Below are 18,879 nucleotides of genomic sequence, written 5' to 3'. Positions count from 1 at the left end.
CTAGTACTCGATGCTGCCTAACCTCTCTCCGGCCAAGTTCACTTCATACTCGCACGAACGAACGACCAGAAACAACCACGACTGACTGACCATCATCATCATCATTCACAGAAGAGCACAGTAAAATTAACCAAAAACTGGTAAGTCGTGCCTTATCGTGCTCCTCATCTGTTCATCATTTCACAAGTAATTCGCTCTTTGATCCCTCTTCATCAACAAAAACAATTATATCTTCTCACGTTCATTAACTAGACGAGTCCAAAAAACCTGTTCAAGGTCATTTGTTGTATCTTGTCTATCTCGCATTTCATTCACGCGTTATTCATGTTGTCAATAATCCGTCAATTTGTTGATAAATTTGTGCCATTCATTGTTTTTTTTTCAGGGTTTATCGTCCAGTCAACTTGAGCTAATTTGGGTGTTATCAGTATAATGTTGTCTAATTCGTCGTCTACTTCATCTACCGATTCGACCAGTGAGATTGGCGATATTTTAGATCCTAAGAGACATACTCTTCCTACGTGTTGGCTGAAAAACTTTTCACATCTGACGCAACCAGCGAAAAGTATTACTATTTCAAAGAATGCACTGGTGTTTTTGCAAAACCCTGAGTTGCACATGGTCCCAGCATCTCCAAGACGTGGGGAGGAGGAAGATAACGAGGATGCTGTGAGTTGGGGGTCATCTCCGTCTTCGCCGGTGCCAGGATTTCCAGCGGATGAGGGAGATTCGACGTCAGAAGATGAAAGTATCGAGATTAATAGGTCGTCATCGCCCATTTTACCGCCGGGGTTGTGGGAAGATGTGGAAAAGTTGAAATGTTCATTGAATAAGGCCATTGATGCTCTGGGGGGTGCGGTGATTCCAAAGGTGGACGCTAAGACGCCAAAAGTACATCTATTTTTTTTTACTTGAAGGGGCAGGGTTTAATTTATACTTCAATTAAAATACTAAAATGTGCTTTGTATTTACATCTTTGTTCAGGACGCACGTTGGCTTGCGCTCAATAAAAGTTTGCGTTGTCAGAGCGCAGAGGAGATTTTTCTGTTGCTCAAGCACTCCAACATTGTCGATCAAGTATTGGACGATCCTACCGTTGCTGCCCCGTTGCCTAGGATTGAAAGTCATCTTCAACGCCGGTCTCGTCCTCATACGATTACCCTTTTTAAATGGGATGACCAGTTCGGACCCGAGTATGAGTTCCGCTGTTTCGTAGTGAATAAGAAGCTTGTGTGTAAGTTTATTGTTTTATAAACGAAGAAAGTTTTCCATATAATTTATTCATAATGGTTTTCATTGTGTAAAATTTTCTTTGCAGTGATTACTCAACGTGACGAGAATCAAGCTTATCCTGCAATGATGCAAGACCGGGATGGTATTATACAGGACATCCACTCCTTTTTCAGACAACACATCTACGGTCGTTTTCCACTGAATAAATGTGAGTTGGGTAACGAACAATTAATTGAATCTGTTCTCATTCTAAATCGGCTAAAATTCTTCCCGTTTGGTAGACATTTTCGATGTAATAAGAACGTTAAATCGCATGGTCCTCATCGATTTCAATATTTTTGGGTGGGAGACTGAACCTAGTTTGACAAGTTATGACGAACTGACTCATCTTGTCACAGAAATGGAGAATAATCTAAGCAATGGTGGGATTGGACGCGGACTCGTGGATTCTGAAAAATACGGCGAACCATACTTTAGATACGCCACAGAAGCTGTAATTGCCTCGTCAAATCCAGATCTCCAGTGTCCCCTTCCTCTCGAAATGAATACTTGGGTGCTGCAGACACCTCCGTCTTCTTCGGAACAGAGCAATAATAACAGTCTGAGCTAATTTCGTCTTTCTTGATCTCTACTTTGCGAAAATAGAGAAGTACCTTATTCTGGTAGTATCTTTTTTATACTGCATCTTACTGTTAACTGACAATATCTACTTATGATGATCTCATGTAAGCTCGGTGATTGATGGTTCTAAATTTTTTGTAAAACTTATACAAACGAATACGAGTAAAAACAATATACAAACGAACAGATTTTTAGTCAAAACACAAAATTATGTATTTTTTATTCTCAAGGTACAAGTCTTTTCATATTAATTATCATATTGCTTTTGTAGTGTCACATTATTTATGTGTAGTACGTAATATATTGTCCCATGAGTGTATGGAATGGAGATTGCTTTTAGCTAGCGTTTTTTAAAATTATGAATCGTCATCATCACCGCTCGACCTGCACCTTGGTGAACACTTCCACGACGCTCGACTTCATCGAGGAAATAACCGATCGCGGATCCGCCGCGGCAACAATTGCAGTCCCAGCGACGATCATATTCGCTCCGGCCTAGATAAATATCATTTCAATTATTTTTAATTGACATTTTGTGGTTAACATTTTCTTAAATACCTCTGCCACGGCCTGAATATTTGCCAACGAAATGCCGCCATCTACTTCAATAGTCAGCTCAGGGTACTGACGCCGAAGAGCCTCGACTTTCGGAAGCATGCCGGCCATGAATGATTGGCCCCCGAATCCTGGTTCGACAGTCATGATGAGAATCACGTCGGCTAGTTCGACATGGGCTAAAACCTCTTCAACATCAGTGCCTGGTTTGATTCCGATTCCGACCTAGACATAAGGTTTAACTTTTTAATGTTTTTGATTCGCATTTATTTATAAATCTATTTTTAAAGTGTAGTCCACCTTCATTCCAGCCTCTCTTATTTTCCTCGCAAGTCCAGGTACATCTCTTGTAGCCTCCAAGTGGAAAGTGTACTGATCCGCGCCAGCATCAGCCATGGGTTCCACCCACTAATCGTAGAAAACATGACCAAAAAAATTTGAAATTTTCAACAACTCCATCAACTAAATTAGATTTATTATTCTGTAGAATTATTTACCTGTTCCGGATGCGCCACCATCATGTGCATATCGAAAAATGTGTCCGGAACCTTTGACCTCAGGCACTTGACGAGTGGATGACCAAAGGTCAGATTAGGGACGAAATGTCCATCCATGACGTCCAGGTGGAGAAAGTCTGCTCCAGCGTCGAGCAAACGGTGACATTCGGCCTGAATTTGGGACAAGTCCGCGTTCAGGATGGACGGTCCGACCCGACAATGAGGAGACATTCTTATCTTGGAGGTTGATAAGCGATTCGAGTTTGAGGAACAATATTTATTACTGGTTTTTACTAGTTGTAGAAACCTCGTCATCAGCTGTACACTGCCGGCCACACACAAAAAATTAACCAAAAACCACTCTGCTGGGGAAAGCGGGCTTGGGCCATGTGCATCTTGCCCATCTTATCTCACTCTCCTCATGATTTGATTTATACTTCTTATGAAAAAATTGTTTCTGAAATTAAATTGTTAATTTTGAAAGAAAAATTATGCAAAAATATGAATTACTAATCGAAGTAAATTACAAAATGTCGTGAATACGACGCCTACGACAGGGGCCCTTAAATTGATGTTATGAACCGTCGGAACTTCTCATTAATGGAAAAGGAAATTAGTGATCGGGTTGAATAAGTAATGAAAAACCATGAATGAAATTATGAGCATACTTTTTACCAAAAAGAACACCATACAGTTAAGAACAATCTGAGACAAAAGAAATTCATAGGAGGCATCGGTATGTATTGGGTCTGTTTGAGATTCGTTCGGGTAAGCTAATTCAGCAGCAGCTGCTCAAATCCTACAAATATAAATAACTACACAGTGGTGCGAAAGTCTGCAAAATATTCTAGTTTTGGCCTGATTGTCATCGCAAAACCGCACCCCCACACATCACAGTTAAATAGCATCATCTCGTGATGGCGGATCCTGAAAAATGGGAACTTTTAGCACTGGTAAGAAATCTAAACCACTTTTCCTCTTTATTCTCAGTAACTTTGATAACTTATATAAATTAGTATTGTTTATCTTTAAATTTACAGCAACAAGAGTTTGACTGGGTTCTACAGCACGAAGTTCCTTCCGCTATTCGTCGACTTCGTGTGGTCATTGAAGTACGAAATAATAATATTATTAGTTTTGCCCCACCCAATATGCAATATGCATGAATCTATTTAATTCTACATCAAATCGTGGCTTTAATTAACTTTATAATAAAGCTCATATTTATATTATTATTAGGAATGTGCTCGCCATTTCCCCCAATCCGTCGCCAAGATCGTGACTCCACCCAAGCTGGAGAAATTCGTCATGGCCACAGCCTCCCATAATGCTCAGGATTCGATCAAATGCATCGTCACTGTGCTTGGGGACAATATCACACATGCGGTGAGAAAACGCCTACGATAAACTATACACCTGTCGTCGTTGTCGTCAAAACGTGGATTAAAATAGACCTCGCCTGTCTGTCCTATTTTTTGTTGAACAAACTTGTCCACCAACTTTTGCTTCCTTCCGGGTTACGTCGTCGTCGCTTACAAACTTTCCTTCTTCCTGGCGGCTGTGTGTTCAAGGCGTTAATTGACAAAAGGACAATATTTGTTTGAATTGCCTTTAATGTTGACGACGAGATTTCCTTATTCGGGTATTTACAACACTGTCACGTAGGCTTGTTTTGTTGCCCCCCTCGTTTCAGCATTTCATAAATTGTCAGCTTCTTGTCCCAGACAAAGAAAGTCTGAGAGTTTTCCACGATTTTCGGAATTTTATTTGAGTGAGTAGTAACTAAACGGGTGAAAGAGATCAAAACGAAAAACACAGGTCTTGTCATGACCATAATTGAAGCGTGCAAATTAAGTAATAAGAAAAGTTTCTTGTGTAACCAACCACCATTCTGCATAAATAAGTGATGCATTTCCAGGTTTTATTATAGGAAAAAAGTTTCTCACAGAGACTAGGACGGACCAGGTGTGAATAATTGCGAAATCGATTTTCTGTACTCCCAGTAAATAAAAAAATAAGGTTCCATCAAAGAGAAAGTTGTTGTGTGACAGGCTGCTGGTGGGTTACGTGACATTTCGTTCTAAAAATTCCTTTGACGATTTCACACTCCTTTGATTATGATGCAGGTACAAGGAGTAGTGGCTACGGAAAATGGTGTGGCATTTAGCACAATTTTTCTCTTTTGGTCGTCTGTCTGCAGTTGCTGATGTGTGATTCAATTTGTGTCCACGGGGGGTTGGGGGTCATACTGGGTTGCTTATTTAGGAGGTCTCCCAATGTATGCTCTCCGATTTTGACCAAATTAGTACCAATCGATCGATCACTTTGATTAATATGAAATTTTCGAAAGACGTGATCTCCCAATGGTCACGTTTGGCAGAGATATTGTATCCGAAGAGGAGAAGATACACAGTAAATTAATTATCAATGTGAAAAATTTATGAACTTTATGAACTTTCTACTCTTTGGATGCAAATATCTCTGCTAAACCTGCGCATTGAGAGATCATGTCGCTTGCAAATTTTATACTAATAAAATTTGTGATTGATTGACACTAATTTGGTCAAAGTCTGATATCACACGCTGGGAGACCTCCATTGTTAGTGAAAATGTCATGATTGATATTAGAACAATATTTCTACCTTTGTCTTGACAAATTTCAACGTTTTTTTCTTCCTTTTCAATCACACTACGACTATGCTACACCTCCCGGACGGAAGTGTTGATTTTGACATTTGATTTTTTTCCACAGGACATAACCATCAAGTTGCATAAGAATACGTCTCAGTACCACGGCCAGTTACAGACGGAATGGAAATTGCAACAGACGCAAGATTCGGCCAACCATTTACAGACTTGTTGCTACTTCCTGGATAGTTTGGACGATGGTCAGGTCGGTGGAACGAAAGTTTCGTGATAAAAGAAATGGTACGAGTATTATAGTTTGTGTAAATTTGTCCAGGTAAAATCGGCCGAAGAAGCGATGCATGCCTTGAATCAGGTTATCGCATACCTTCACAAAGGCCGGAATTGTCTCATCATTCCGAAAAAGAGGACGATAGATGATCTCGTGTCGAGTAGAAATATGGTATGAATAACATGGATAGACAAAATTATTTATCAAAATATAGCATTTTGATCTCCGTTCATCTCAGGGTTTGGATTTCCAGGGGTGCTACACCCACAAAAGACGAGAATCTACGTGGAGAATGCAATAGTCTTATAAAAATAGTGGTTTTGTAAAGAAATTAACTTCGAAATACTTTGTTTTTAAAAAATTGTGAAAACAAAGTATTTTGACAGCGATAAAAAACCAATCTATTCACAAAACCTATATTTTCGTATGATTGTTGTATTCTCCACCTGGATTCTCGTCTGTTTGTGGGTGTAACAGCCCTGGAAGAACAGAGCTCAGAATCCTGTAGTTTGACACACTATTTTGCCCACCTCTGGTTTCTAACTAGAAACTACTTCCTTGTATGTTTTATCATTATTTAAGTAGCTTAACTTACTTTCCATTTTCTTTTACAGAAATCTCTCATTCCCAACTTACCCTCCGACCTCACCATCTCGTTCTACATCCAGGCCCACAAACTCATCTTTGCTGTCTACCTGCTAAGCCAACAACAAGGTCACGTTAAGTTTGAAACATTCCAGGCCGACTGTTCTGTTCCCTGGTTGAACGAAGTGATCGTCCTTTACTCAGATGCACTCCAGCTTTGTCAACAACTGAAAGACAAGGTGAGGAATAATTTCGTGACCCATTTTGCGGCATGCAATAACCATTCCGACACATCACCCACCCGGTGGTTCTTCTAATTTCGGGCCGTAATCCCATTTCCCCAACCGCTGCGTGCAGTCGGATCCAGTTGAATGCAGTACTTTCTCCATCTTTCTTCATCACCCAGCCATCCATCTCCTCGTTTGCTCTAGCTTTCTCTTTTCGCAAATCTCAAAGTAAACAAGTTTGTGAGCCTGCAAGTGGTGAAAATGGCATGCATCATGCTCACATACGCGTATAACAGCACAACGGCCACAACCATTCTGACAATGGAACTCTCCCAACGTATGTTCTCCGATTTTGACAAATTCAACTAGTATGGCAAACCATACGATCTCCCAATAGTAATGTTTGATGGAGATATTTGCTTCAGACGAGGTGAAAATGTATCCTAAAGTCGAAAAATTGTAAACTTTCCAAATTTACTGCATTTTGTCTCCTCTTCGGATGCAAATATTTCCGCCAAACCTGAGCACTGACTTCTGCAAATTTCAGACTAATTAAATTTGTGATCGATTGACGCTAGTTTAATCAAAATCGGGGAGCATAAGCTGAGAAACCTCCGTTGTGAGAAAGAGGGAGGTGGAGGAGGATGTAGCGTCTTTCAGGAGGCATGACGCATCCTCCATTATTAATGAATCGGTAGTATGTGGTGTCAGGTGGGATCAATCACTGCGGTTCCTTACTTCTCGAGAGTCTTGTAGAAATAATGGTATATATATGGATGAGGCCTTGAAAAAGACTTTAATTTCCACTTCCGCCCAAATGTCGGTTAGTCGGTGGGTCGGACGTCGGTCCAGATTGGATTTGTGATGAGAAGATTACCATTATGAGCCATGATGAGCCTCGTGAGAAGGTTATTTGTTGTGTTGTGCTTGCTCAAACAAGTAAAGATTTCCTTCCTTTGCAGATCATGGTATTTTCTCAGTACAAGGACGCCAATCTCTTGGGATCTCACTGCGCCTCGCCAGACTCATGGTAAGTAAAAGCAAGTAAAGTCCAAAAAGGAAAGTTTGGCACGAAGACGTGGCAAAGATTTTAATCCCGACCAATTAATTATTACACAACAACCCCACATTCCCACCCACCCACACAACACGACACACACGGATGACGGATGGATGGATTTCCAGAATTTTACACTGTTTTGCTCTTTGCCAACATACATCATTTTGTATTTATTCACTCACTTACATTGTAAATCCCGTCCACCTGCCAGTCTTCAGAGGAAACGTATTAAATTATGCTTTCATGACGAAACTTGTTCCGTTTGCTCAGAATTTAGCGGACCAAGTGCATAAACTTAACGATGAGTGATGTGCAATAATTATTTTGGGATTTGTTATTCAAACAGGGAGATGGAGGGGAAAGGGATAATCGTGCCGGGCGAGGGATCCGGCCGTCCTGGAATGACGGGTGCTGGTGATGGTCCACCCACTTAAGCAAGGAAGGATATGAAGCCCAACCAAATTGACGCCATGATGGAAATGATGAACATGTCGTCGTTCGTTCGTTCGTTCGTCTGTGTGCAATAATTACTATGTATGTATCTCGTAGTCATATTTATAACATTACAAAACAACTCTTGTCTCGTTGATTCCTTACACATGCATAAAAAGTAAATAAATAACAATAAATATTTAACTCTGTGCAAGCAAGGCATCATTTGTTTGCAAACTTCTGCTGGGGAAAGGAGTCAGTCAGGATGCAGGCGTTGTTAGACTTTGTTCTTTCCTCCTCCTCATTAATCTTTCATCTTTCCTACCTTATTTTGCTGACGACGACTGTCAGCCTAATTAATAATCAGACTTGTTCTCTCTCCTGTTCTTTGTATCATATTATTGTTTTCTCGGGGATGCATCCTCCTATTTCTTCGATAATGATGATGGGAAGCGTCTTGTTCTTGAGTCTGACAGATGTTGGTTGTGAGGGAGGCAGGATGATGGATTGATTTCTGGGAATTAGTGTCTCCTCCGTATAATTATTTATTACACAACTAGGAAAACACATATCCGTCCGGTTTGATTTTTATTTTTTGGTTGGTTGGTTGCAGGTGTAGCCAACCCGTTCCTTTTTGTTGTTTGAGGGTTCTGGGGAAAGTTTGAGTCAAGAGAAAGTTTGGGCTCGGCTCTTTTTTTATTATTATTCGCATCGCATCCTGTTTCACGCGAAGATTTTTTATTAATATTTTTTTAATTCCTTTTTTCAAATTAATGTGTCGAGGTTTAGCACCAAGATTTACGAGAAATAATGTGTGCATTCAGGTTGAGTTGATTTTACGCAATATTTATTTATAAGTAAATGCATAAAACTGTGTATAAATTAAAGTAAACTTGTGTATCGTACGAGGAATTTATTTAATTAATGAGTTACGTACTATGTCCTGTTATGTATGAGATGACATTTTACATAAAAGATTTGATACGTACATACGAGACATATGTATTTAGGCAAATAGCACATAAAACTGCAAAGGTTATGCACCATGTAGACTAAATTATCGCAGTTTTGCAATACGTACGCGCTCATGCAACACGATGATATTGTAATTAAATGATGTTGATATTATTGCACAACTCCAGTACGAGACGACGGTAGGCACGATTTATTTGCTGGTCGTGATTCATAAAGTGGTTGTTGTTTGTAAAGATGTGTGTAGTTTATTCATTAAAATGCAAGACGCAACGCAACGCCACACATCTTCGCATCATCCCACCCTCTTTTTTCTGGTTCCTTCCTACACAATAATAATAAGTACTTGCAACTTGTGGATCATAACGCAGTGTTTCTGCCGTTAAAAAACGCCTGCACGGAATTAGTGCACAAAAATGTGGTTAAACGCCCACCAGAAAAGAGCATGAAATTGGATAAAAATTCACGAAAATGATTTTAGTATTTTAGCGTCAAATTAAATATTTTCTGAATTTTTTTAATATGACAAATGTATGGATGTTTTTAAATATGTGTGGGATTATAGCTCGATACGATTTTTATGAACGGGCTTAATTCCCTTATTTTTGGTGAAATAAGCATCGGTGATTTGTAAGATTTTAAAGGCCAATTCTGGGAATTTATTTTAGCCAGTTTTCATGCAAACTTTTAACATCGGTTTAGAAGTTTAGATAACTGAATTTTACCCCATACTGAATGTTACGGGATAGGAAAATATAAAATTTCTCGAAAATATGACATCCCTACATGGTGGACTACATTTCAATCATTTTTATGCAGTTTTGTGCATTTTTATGCGTTTCATGCATTTTATGCACCATGCAAAAATGTGCGCAAAAAGGAAACACTGAGCATATGTAACCACTCCACATTTGTTGAAAAAGTGCCCCCAATCGAGTCATTAGTAGTATTTTATCACGGGTGCAATATCCCCATCAGTCAGTCGAGGATTCTCCTTAAAGCAAGGCGTTTCATTCAGCAGAAAAAAATTAAGGATGCGGTGGTGCGTCTTCCTCTCCATAATTTTCTTTGCTATCGTCGCCCTCGCAATTTCGGGTAAGATTTTTTTTACCTTTCTGAGATTTCCAGGAAGTGGAGGAAGAAAGTTTGTTTCTGATTGCTCCATTTTTTCGGAAACTAGTCCAAGGTCAGTGTGGGCGGTGCAACACGATCTGTGAAAATAGAGCCTTTTGCAACAAGGGGACCTGTGCCGGAGAGGATTTGAAGTTATGTCGTTGCTCCGGCATTTCGACGCGGTGTTGGAAAGGGACGTTTAATCCGAAGTGATTTTTAATGAGAAATGCAATGGAAATTTTTAAATGGGAATAAAACAGTATTATTTTTATACAAGATTCAAGTGTTTGTATTAAAGTTTTTTATTATTTGTTTAATAAGCTCGACGCGTATTTATTTACCAATTAATCATAAAAGTAAGCATAAAAGTTAAGGTAATGAAAATTAGGATAAAAAACTCAAGCCACGCTATCCTTCTCAATTCCGAGAGAAGTTTCTAAATCGTCGAGCGACATGGAAGCCAGTATTTTTTCGATTGCAGCGTTTTCCTCCGCCGTGTTGCCGGTAATTTGGGATGGTGTGTCAGAGGTCACGCCGTCCTCAGCGGTCGCAGTGGTGCTGGTGCTGGTAGTATTTGTCGTTGGAGTGACGAGGGGCAGAATGAGAATCACACCGGATGTGGCATTGTCTTTATTGTCGTTCGTGAAGGTGCTGGATGTGGATGTAGCCTCAAGCTTGTCATTGTCGTCGAGGTCTGTTGGGTCTACAAATAAAGAAAAATATGTACAACGAGACGGTGAATTAACGAAGTGAATTTGTATTTATTTTTTAAACACGACGAAGAATGGCGTTTGTGGAAGAAGGACTTGGTCGTCATAATAATGATTAATCGTACCAGCGAGAAGTGGAACGGTCACTGTGGTAGCTTCGTGCTGATACTGGACTTGGTGTTGCGGTGGTGGTGGTAAGTATGCGTTGGGATTTTGTGGGGCAGGATTAGGTTGTCCCCATCCCATCGATGTGGCCGGCTGTTGTTGTTGTTCTGGTGGTGGTTGTGGTGGTGGTGGGTCGTCAGGTTCAATGACGGCGGATGCGGTGTCAGGGCCCCCCTCGGATCGTGATAGGGGTACAGTGCCAAAGTAGTTGTTGGGAGGGGACGGTGGTCCGTAGAGGATTGGCTGAACGTATGCTGGGGAATTGTAGGTGTAACCTGAAATATGGATAAGTTAGTGGCTGTTAAGATGGTCAAAGTATGACTTACCGTTGGCGTAAGGCTGCTGTTGGTAGGTTTGCTGGTAACTCTTCCCATCGCGTAGACTACTTCGAAGAGGTTCCTGTTGTGATGGGGTAAGGACGGGGTATTGTGGGGATTTTTGTCCAGTGACTTGTTGCGGTGGTTGTTGCTGCTGCTGCCCGTTTTGTGCGTGTTGCTGCTGTTGTTCATAATTCGGTTGTTGTGGTTGTGGTTCGTAATTGGGTGGGGCTTGTTGTTGTTGGGATGGGGGTGGTTGATATCCAGATTCTGCGGGGTAATTGGATCCGGGGGAAGGTTGCTGTTGCTGTGAAGGTGATTGTTGCTGTGGTGGTGGTTCGTATCCTGAATTTCCGGGTGGATTTTGTGGCTCGTAGTGTGATTGCTGTTGCGACCCGTCTGTTGGAGGAGGTGGTCCATAATTGGATCCGGGATTTTGTTGCTGCTGACCTTGTGATGGTGGTGGTTGATAGTTTGATCCACCGGGTTGAGCAGTCTGTTGATCATTGGGTGATGGATTTCTAGTTGGTCCTATAGAATAAAGAATGCATGAAGGTCATGACCTCGCCTAAGTTTAATTTACATAATTAATCTGGGACCTGTCTGTAGTGGGGATATTGGTCGAGGCAGGAGTTGTGGTTGCGGTTGTCCATTTGTTTGTGTGTGGAGTCTTCTGAGCAAAACGGCGACCAGTTTCCTGTAGCGGTCCAACTCTCGAGCCAAGTCGGTCGAGTCCCTTTGAGTTTCACGGTCCCGGTTTGGCTGTGGGAGGAAGGCTTGTGGTACTCCGGGTCGTCGGGACCCCGGCTGCTGGAATCGGGAGTCTGTTCCTGGTGGTGGTGGAGCAAGTTGTTGTGCAGATCCAGGACCGTAGTTTGATCCGGAAGGGGGTGGTTGTTGGGCCGGTGGTTGCTGTTGTGAAGGCCCATATCCGGAATCGGATCCGGGTTCAGGGCCGAAATTGGACCCTGAAGCAGGCGGAGGTTGTGCTGGTTGTTGTTGTTGCTGTTCTTGTGGTTGTTGTGCTGGTTGCTGCTGCGATTGGGTTGGTTGTTGGGAAGGCCCATATCCTGAATCTGATCCTGGTTCTGGTCCATAGTTTGACCCCCCATTCGGCTGTTGTGGTTGTTGAGTTTGAGGCTGCTGTGGTGGAGGTCCAGGTGGAGGTCCATACCCAGAATCGGATCCTGGTGCAGGTGGTCCGTTGTTCGACCCAGGTCCGGGTTGTTGAGACTGAGGTTCATTATTTGACCCAGGTGTAGCTTGCTGCTGCTGACTCCAGCCCTTATTTTCTCCATTTTCATTCCGTATAGTTGGGTTGGATGGGGGCGAATTTTGACCCCAACCTTGATCCGATTGTCGCAAAGCGGGCGGTGGAGTGTGTTGAGTTCCCCATGGCTGACGCTGTGGCAGATATTGTTGTTGTCTCTGTTGCGCATGGTGCTGACCCCATCTCTGCGGTGCAGGCGTGGTCTGTTCCTGGGCCGGTTGACCCCATCCATTTGTACTCGGTGGGAGTGTGGTCTGTTCCTGAGCTGGTTGACCCCATCCGTTTTTATTCGGTGGAGGCGTAGGTTGTTCCCGCCCTAGCTGACCCCATCTCTGCGGTGCAGGCGTGGTCTGTTCCTGAGGGGGCTGACCCCATCCATTTTGAGTCGGTGGCGGAGTGGTTTGTTCTTGCGCCGGTTGACCCCAACCATTTTGAGTGGGTGGTGGTGTGGTCTCCTCCCGCACTAGTTGGCCCCATCTTTGTGGTGCAGGTGTTTGCTCCTGTGCTGGCTGACCCCATCCGTTTAGGTTCGGTGCAGGCGTAGTCTGTTCCTGAGCCGGTTGAGCCCATCCGTTTTGAGCCGGTGGGGGCGCGCTCTGTTCCCGAGCTAGCAGACTCCATCTCTGCGGTGCAGGCGTATGTTCCTGGGCCGGCTGACCCCATCCATTTTGAATCGGTGGTGAACTAGACAAGTTCAAATAAAGAGTCGAAATTGAAAATGAGTGACCTTTTTGTAGAATCAAAATCAATTACGGTGGCGGCGTTGTCGTTGTCGTTGGTGGCGGTGTCGGTGCAGCATTTCCGCCCCCACTGCCCCACCCATTTGTCTCAGGCTCGACCCCATATTGGCTCCTCTGCTGGATAAAACTAGCCTCGAAAGACGGCGATGGGACCCACAGTCTCGACGGGACTTGGCGTGACGTCGGACTAAAGCGAGAATACTGGCTCCCCGTGGCCTCATCACGTCCAAACCTAGATTAATTGTCTCATCTTTATGCCGTCCCAAGTCTCATTTTCCCCAGTCACGAATTACATATGTATTCAATCTACCTGCTTCTCCCCTCTTCCAGACCCTGACCTGGCTCCTTATCTGCCACACAGGGGACCGGGTTCACCGCCGTGACGTACGGCCAACGCAACGTTGAGCAGAGTGGGAACGGTCTCCGCGGTCGTTTCTTTTTTCTATTGAGATTTCTTGCCCCTTGAATAATTTCATTATTATTCACATCCTCCTCCCCACGGAGAAGGACACCTTCCTCGAGTGGTGGTTTGGCCTGCCTGCTCCTCAACTGGGACTCGGACAAGGTTACATCATCCCCCAAAAGAGGGACGAGTGGTGGGGCAACATCCGGAATGGTGAAGTCATACCGGGTACCTCCTTGGCGGAAGAAGACGCTGCCCCCCAAACACGACGGGGTGACAACGACGAGCAGCACAACCAACACGATCGTCACTCCTTGGGCCATACTTTTTAGTCAAGATTGTGATTCTCCAGGTATCCAGAGAGAACTAACTGGTCAGGATGAGTTCATTTCCTCGGAGCTCGAGCTGGAGCTTATCCAGGCTCACTTTTATTTTCATTACATTACATGCTGCTCCTGCTACTTGTGCTTCTTGGTCTGGTGGTTCGGTTGACCTTATCTTGCTCTATCTTTTCTCATTCCCTGGCTGAAATTTCGAGCTGCTACGTCGTTGTTATGCTATGAGCTCATCCTCTGAGACGCTGGGATTGCACGTAACCTAATGAAATGCGGGCTTTCGTTTCATTGTTTTATTTACTGTGTAGCTTGGAAGAAGATGATGATGCAACAGCAACATTATTAAATTTGCTGTTGTAACCATTGTCTCGTCTTAACTCTGGGCTACAGTTGGATGCACACATGCGGAAATATGTGTGTGTGATGCCGTGTGGGCCAAGGTCGTGGGAAATATTGCAGCCGTGTATAAATATTTTTGATTACGCCATGTCTTCATAGCTTCGTAGGATGACATAAAGTCCAACTTTGCCGTATTCTCACGGCCTCTTGGCCAGGTTTCTGTATTCTTTTTCGCCATCCAGGTCGGCCAACAATTAATAGGGCGATGTGCATATTGTGCCGTGATCCTATTGTTGAGTCACACATGGAGGTATTTTGTGGAGGAATGACACCGCAAACTAAATGTATGCACAATGCATATGAATAATTCTGAGTAGCGAAATCCGTATTATAAGGATTTATTTATTAAGCCGCTTATTTGATCGATTTGTCCGTCCGTCCGTCTGTGGGCAGGATACGCTTCAGCACAATCAAACGCAGTTTTCGCCATTGTGCTGCTAATTTGTAGTTCCAGGACGAGTATGAAAATGGGGTCGATCAGACCACTCCCAAAAATAAGGGCGAGGGGGTCTGATGCAAAATTAATTATTATTAATTATTAATTTTCATTTGGTGTCACTTTACATTTCACTGTAAATATGCCGACGCCACTTTTTTATACTCGTTTAAGGCGGTTTATTATTATCTGCATTATGCCGACGACATGCTGCATATGTGTCACACTCGTTAAAGTGTGGGTTCCTCTGCTGCGGTTGACGAGAAATAAATGACTCCTCCGTCATGTGTCAAATGCATGAAAAATGTCGTGCGTGCGGAGACCAATCAATCAAAAATATATTGCAGGATTTATACACATATTGTTATCATATTTACTCGACACATTGTGTGTGGTCCAGTCAAGTTCAGTCCAGTGGTGGGGAGACATGCAAGTTTTATCAGATCCTCATTATTCTCGTTATTGTCCACTCAAAGAGGAAATGAGGTGACACTGAGTGACATCAAACATGACACATGAATCTTGTCCTTGTCCTTTTCTCATTCTTGGTTCCTCCAGATAAAATAAGAAGCGTCACACAACCAGATATCCCTAGATGACGACACTCCTGTCGTCCCTAATTCCGCCCCATGCCGACCTTACCCTCTGCGCTGGTGGTGGGGTCGAGGTCAACTTTACCACGACGCCTGACCTTGACGACACCGTTATGCTAGCAGTTTCCTCGACTTGCCATCTCCCCAGCTTTCCTGCAACCGGCCCCCTCCGGATATTGATCGCCACCACCAGTCTGTCCCACTTTGTCGCCACATTCCTCGCAATCTGTGCCACGTACGGGGCCTGGGGGGCCGGAAATGTGCGAGTCTGGGAACCCATCGTCTTCCTCGCGTATCCTCCAGATTCTCCGCTTGATCACTTGGATGCCCTCCTTTCGACCGCGTACTCGGGCGGGTTGAGCGTCACGTCAGAAGTATTTATCGTGAGGACAAGAGCAGATAACCGGATATCCGTCGCGGTGGTGGTGGCGGAAGTATATAGTCTCTCCAACAATGCGACCTCATTAGTGGTTCACCGCCACGGAGGAGAAGGAGGAGGAGGACGCAGCGGAAGGGAAAAAGTATCGATTCTGCAGATGGGGAAAGTTGGGCGAAGAACGGACTTCCGGGGAATCAGGTTGCGAGCCTCGTCCGCCGTATGTGCGAAATTTACCATAATTTGTGCAAATTTGATTATTCGCATGTAAATAGTGACCTTGCCCTTGTTTGTTTAATTTAAGCGAGATCCCACAAATTGGCTGGAACCACCAGCACGACAGGCCTCATTCCGTGGGGGCGGAGGAAGAAGAAATCTTGGTGGTCGTGGTGGTGGTGCAGTCAATCAGCAAGATGATGATGTCGGTGGTAATAATCCCCTCGAGATATTGGAGGATGGAACGGCAGCCGTGGTCTTCACAGAGCTGGGAATTGCCCTCAACTTCACGTATAACCAGTGGCCACGGAAGCGTGGGGACGGAGGGACAATGTCCCCATCATCTGCCCAAACTTAAACTATATGAACCCCTTTCGTCAATTATCTTACAATGTTACTATCCCCAATGTCCCCACGGCTTCCGCGGCCACTGCGCATAAACCGGCACTTTCACTTACTTACATCCTCTCCACTCGTCGTACTTATACGACCTCATTATTCCCTACTAATTGGGCAGTTGACTCCCTCACTTGAATGTTCAATCCGATCCGAAAACCGACCAGGCAACGAGGCGATCAAACGGGGAGAGCACAAAAAGTCATTGTTTGTCAAGTGAACTGAATCATGATCTCCATCCATTTCGCCCTCCGCTCTGAATAAGCCTCCTTCTCCTCGCTCATTACATGATTCACTACACTCCGTCATAATTGATTATTAGAGAGGATTACTGCGACTCCAGGTTTATTTATCCCGTTTCAGGGCCAGCCTGTCGAGAGGCGATTGGATCTCGAGATACCCCAATGGCACCCTCAAGGGCAAAACGGTATCCAGTTTTAGGACGAGAAAAATCGACATCTTCATCGGCATGGCGTCCCTCCTTCCGTACAGGGCTGTTGAGCTCACCTTCCTCCAACCGTCCTATGCCGATGGGTGGGTAAAGTCGTCATACACGCGAAAATTCTTTTTGGACACTGTCCAGTGCAAAAGTGTCCAAAACTGCACAAAATAATTTTGGACGTTCAAAATGTCCAAACGTGTCCAACATTTGAAAATAGAAGAAAATCTTACAAGTTCTTTTTTTGCGAAGTTTTTTTTGCAAATCTATGCAAAGATATGTAATCTCCCATTAATTTTGAGCATTTTGGCGTGTAATAGAACTACGAAATTTGTGAAAACTTTTGTTTTCATATGTTTTCTTATGTAGATAATTAAGAAGTTTTGCAAACCATGCCGTATTTCACAGCAAAATGATCAAAATTAATATGAGATTACATACAGATTATCCAAAGTTTCAATAATGAAGAAAATGTATCATTTTGCCACATTTTCCATTTTGGATACTTTTGGACATTTTGGAACATCCAACATTCCGTATCCAAAACGGGTTAAAATCGGCTTTGGACGGCTGTTTTGGACAGTGATTAAAACCACTGCAAAGGCCTGATGGCGAATATGTCATAACTTTCTCCCTTCTATACTGCAGAATCAATGGCTTCTTTATCCAACCTGCGGCCTCCTCGTTGCGAGACTTGGTCCTCGTCACGTTCCCAGTGTCCATCTGGGCTGCCATATTTGCCTCCTATTTCCTCATCCTGCTCGCCCTCGTCCCCATCACGAGGTGGAGGACGACGCCACGACGAGACGACGACGATGAACAGGATGTGGCTCTGACCAGTCAGCAGCTCGTGTGGGCTCTGGCCACTCTGTGTCAACAAGGTGACACACGTGGTGACAGAAATCGGTAATATGTTTGGTATATAAATGTGTACTTATTTAATTTAGGTTGGCATCGTGCCCCAACATCCGGACCGCTCCGAATCCTCTTCCTGGTCGGATATGGGACCGGCTTGTTGGTCTATGTCGCATTTTCTGCCGCGATCGTGTCCGTTCTGGCCGTGCAAATGGTGCCGATATCCACGAGGACTGGGTTGCTGTCGAGTAGCCTCACAATGTATGCGGATAGCAAGTCCAGCACGATGGCGTATGTGGTGCAGGTTGGGGAATATTTACATATTTGTGTAGATAAAGTATTATTGGGTATATACGTTTTTGTCTTCATGATTCATCACCAAAATCGTTAAAATCAACACATTTTAAATAATTGTCTTAAATCTCTGGGAATTTATTTTAAAATTCTGGATGACAAATTTGTAGCCGCAAGTTGATTAATGGAATGGATTTTTAAGTCAGTTTTGACGAGTAAAAATTTTTGTGAAGGCTTTAAACCCCTTCAAAAAATCTGGAGTGAAAATTTAAAAAAATTGGCAACGGCCTGATGTGCAAATTTGTCGTCCAGAATTTTAAGATAATTTTCCAGGACCGAAAAATAATTTAAAATGTGCTGCTTTCAACGATCTCGGCGCTGAATCGCCGAGTCCTACGTTGAATTGGTCACTCTTTATAGGAACTCAAGGCCACAACTCGTGCCAGGTTTGGTCCCCCGGTGAGTATACAGGAAGGGATCGAGAAGCTGAGGACGCTGGGGGCTGTGACCTACCTCGCCTTTCCGCATTACTTTTACCTCATCGCGGCGAATGGGAGTTTGTCGGAGGGGTGGGTGTGCCGACACCTTTCCTCCATTCCCGTCACCCTGTCCCCCACGCCACACGCCATGGTCTTGTACAAGAACTCGCCGTACTTCGAGTCCTTCAACTACATGTATGTATTTAACAGCAACTTTTTTTGACAATATCTTCACAATGGACGC

General features: G+C 43.5%; 4 protein-coding genes and 1 long non-coding RNA gene across 7 annotated transcripts; 3 read left to right on the top strand and 2 right to left on the bottom strand.

Moving 5' to 3' along the window:
* The first annotated feature begins 6 nt into the window (after positions 1-6).
* Positions 7-2,042, top strand: LOC110861674 (cell division cycle protein 123 homolog). 3 transcript variants are annotated; one of them, XM_022110805.2, is made up of 5 exons: positions 7-140; positions 386-891; positions 985-1,234; positions 1,319-1,441; positions 1,515-2,042. In XM_022110805.2, the coding sequence occupies exons 2-5, from the start codon at positions 433-435 to the stop codon at positions 1,841-1,843; spliced, it is 1,161 nt and encodes a 386-aa protein (XP_021966497.1). In that variant the 5' UTR covers positions 7-140; positions 386-432; the 3' UTR covers positions 1,844-2,042. The 3 variants fall into 3 exon arrangements, with proteins under 3 accessions (XP_021966497.1, XP_021966498.1, XP_035703724.1); XM_022110806.2 differs by having other exon boundaries at positions 69-186; XM_035847831.1 differs by lacking the exon at positions 7-140 and adding an exon at positions 256-276.
* LOC110861689 (ribulose-phosphate 3-epimerase) lies at positions 2,043-3,268 on the bottom strand. Its single transcript, XM_022110815.2, has 4 exons — positions 2,907-3,268; positions 2,710-2,817; positions 2,413-2,634; positions 2,043-2,349 (listed from the first exon to the last, which is right to left on the bottom strand). The coding sequence occupies exons 1-4, from the start codon at positions 3,219-3,221 to the stop codon at positions 2,227-2,229; spliced, it is 768 nt and encodes a 255-aa protein (XP_021966507.1). The 5' UTR covers positions 3,222-3,268; the 3' UTR covers positions 2,043-2,226.
* A 398-nt stretch (positions 3,269-3,666) lies between these two features.
* Positions 3,667-8,331, top strand: LOC110863139 (protein rogdi). The gene is made up of 8 exons (XM_022112387.2): positions 3,667-3,859; positions 3,947-4,018; positions 4,146-4,292; positions 5,659-5,799; positions 5,869-5,994; positions 6,438-6,647; positions 7,598-7,665; positions 8,042-8,331. The coding sequence occupies exons 1-8, from the start codon at positions 3,824-3,826 to the stop codon at positions 8,127-8,129; spliced, it is 888 nt and encodes a 295-aa protein (XP_021968079.1). The 5' UTR covers positions 3,667-3,823; the 3' UTR covers positions 8,130-8,331.
* Positions 8,332-9,945: 1,614 nt separating this feature from the next.
* LOC118438980 lies at positions 9,946-10,490 on the top strand. Its single transcript, XR_004837172.1, has 2 exons — positions 9,946-10,194; positions 10,280-10,490. It is a non-coding gene; the product is annotated as an uncharacterized LOC118438980 (long non-coding RNA).
* LOC110841699 (extensin) lies at positions 10,491-14,187 on the bottom strand. The gene is made up of 6 exons (XM_022087390.2): positions 13,725-14,187; positions 13,428-13,646; positions 12,004-13,358; positions 11,414-11,935; positions 11,048-11,362; positions 10,491-10,915 (listed from the first exon to the last, which is right to left on the bottom strand). Exons 1-6 carry the CDS (start codon positions 14,138-14,140, stop codon positions 10,611-10,613), a joined length of 3,132 nt encoding a protein of 1,043 aa, XP_021943082.1. The 5' UTR covers positions 14,141-14,187; the 3' UTR covers positions 10,491-10,610.
* Positions 14,188-18,879: the final 4,692 nt, after the last annotated feature.

Source organism: Folsomia candida, unplaced genomic scaffold (genome assembly GCF_002217175.1).
Source record: "Folsomia candida strain VU population unplaced genomic scaffold, ASM221717v1 Fcan01_Sc001, whole genome shotgun sequence".
In the NCBI taxonomy this organism is placed as follows: Eukaryota; Metazoa; Arthropoda; class Collembola; order Entomobryomorpha; family Isotomidae; genus Folsomia; species Folsomia candida.
The sequence above is the reverse complement of the archived record's forward strand: the minus strand, read 5'-3'. Positions and strand labels throughout refer to the sequence as shown.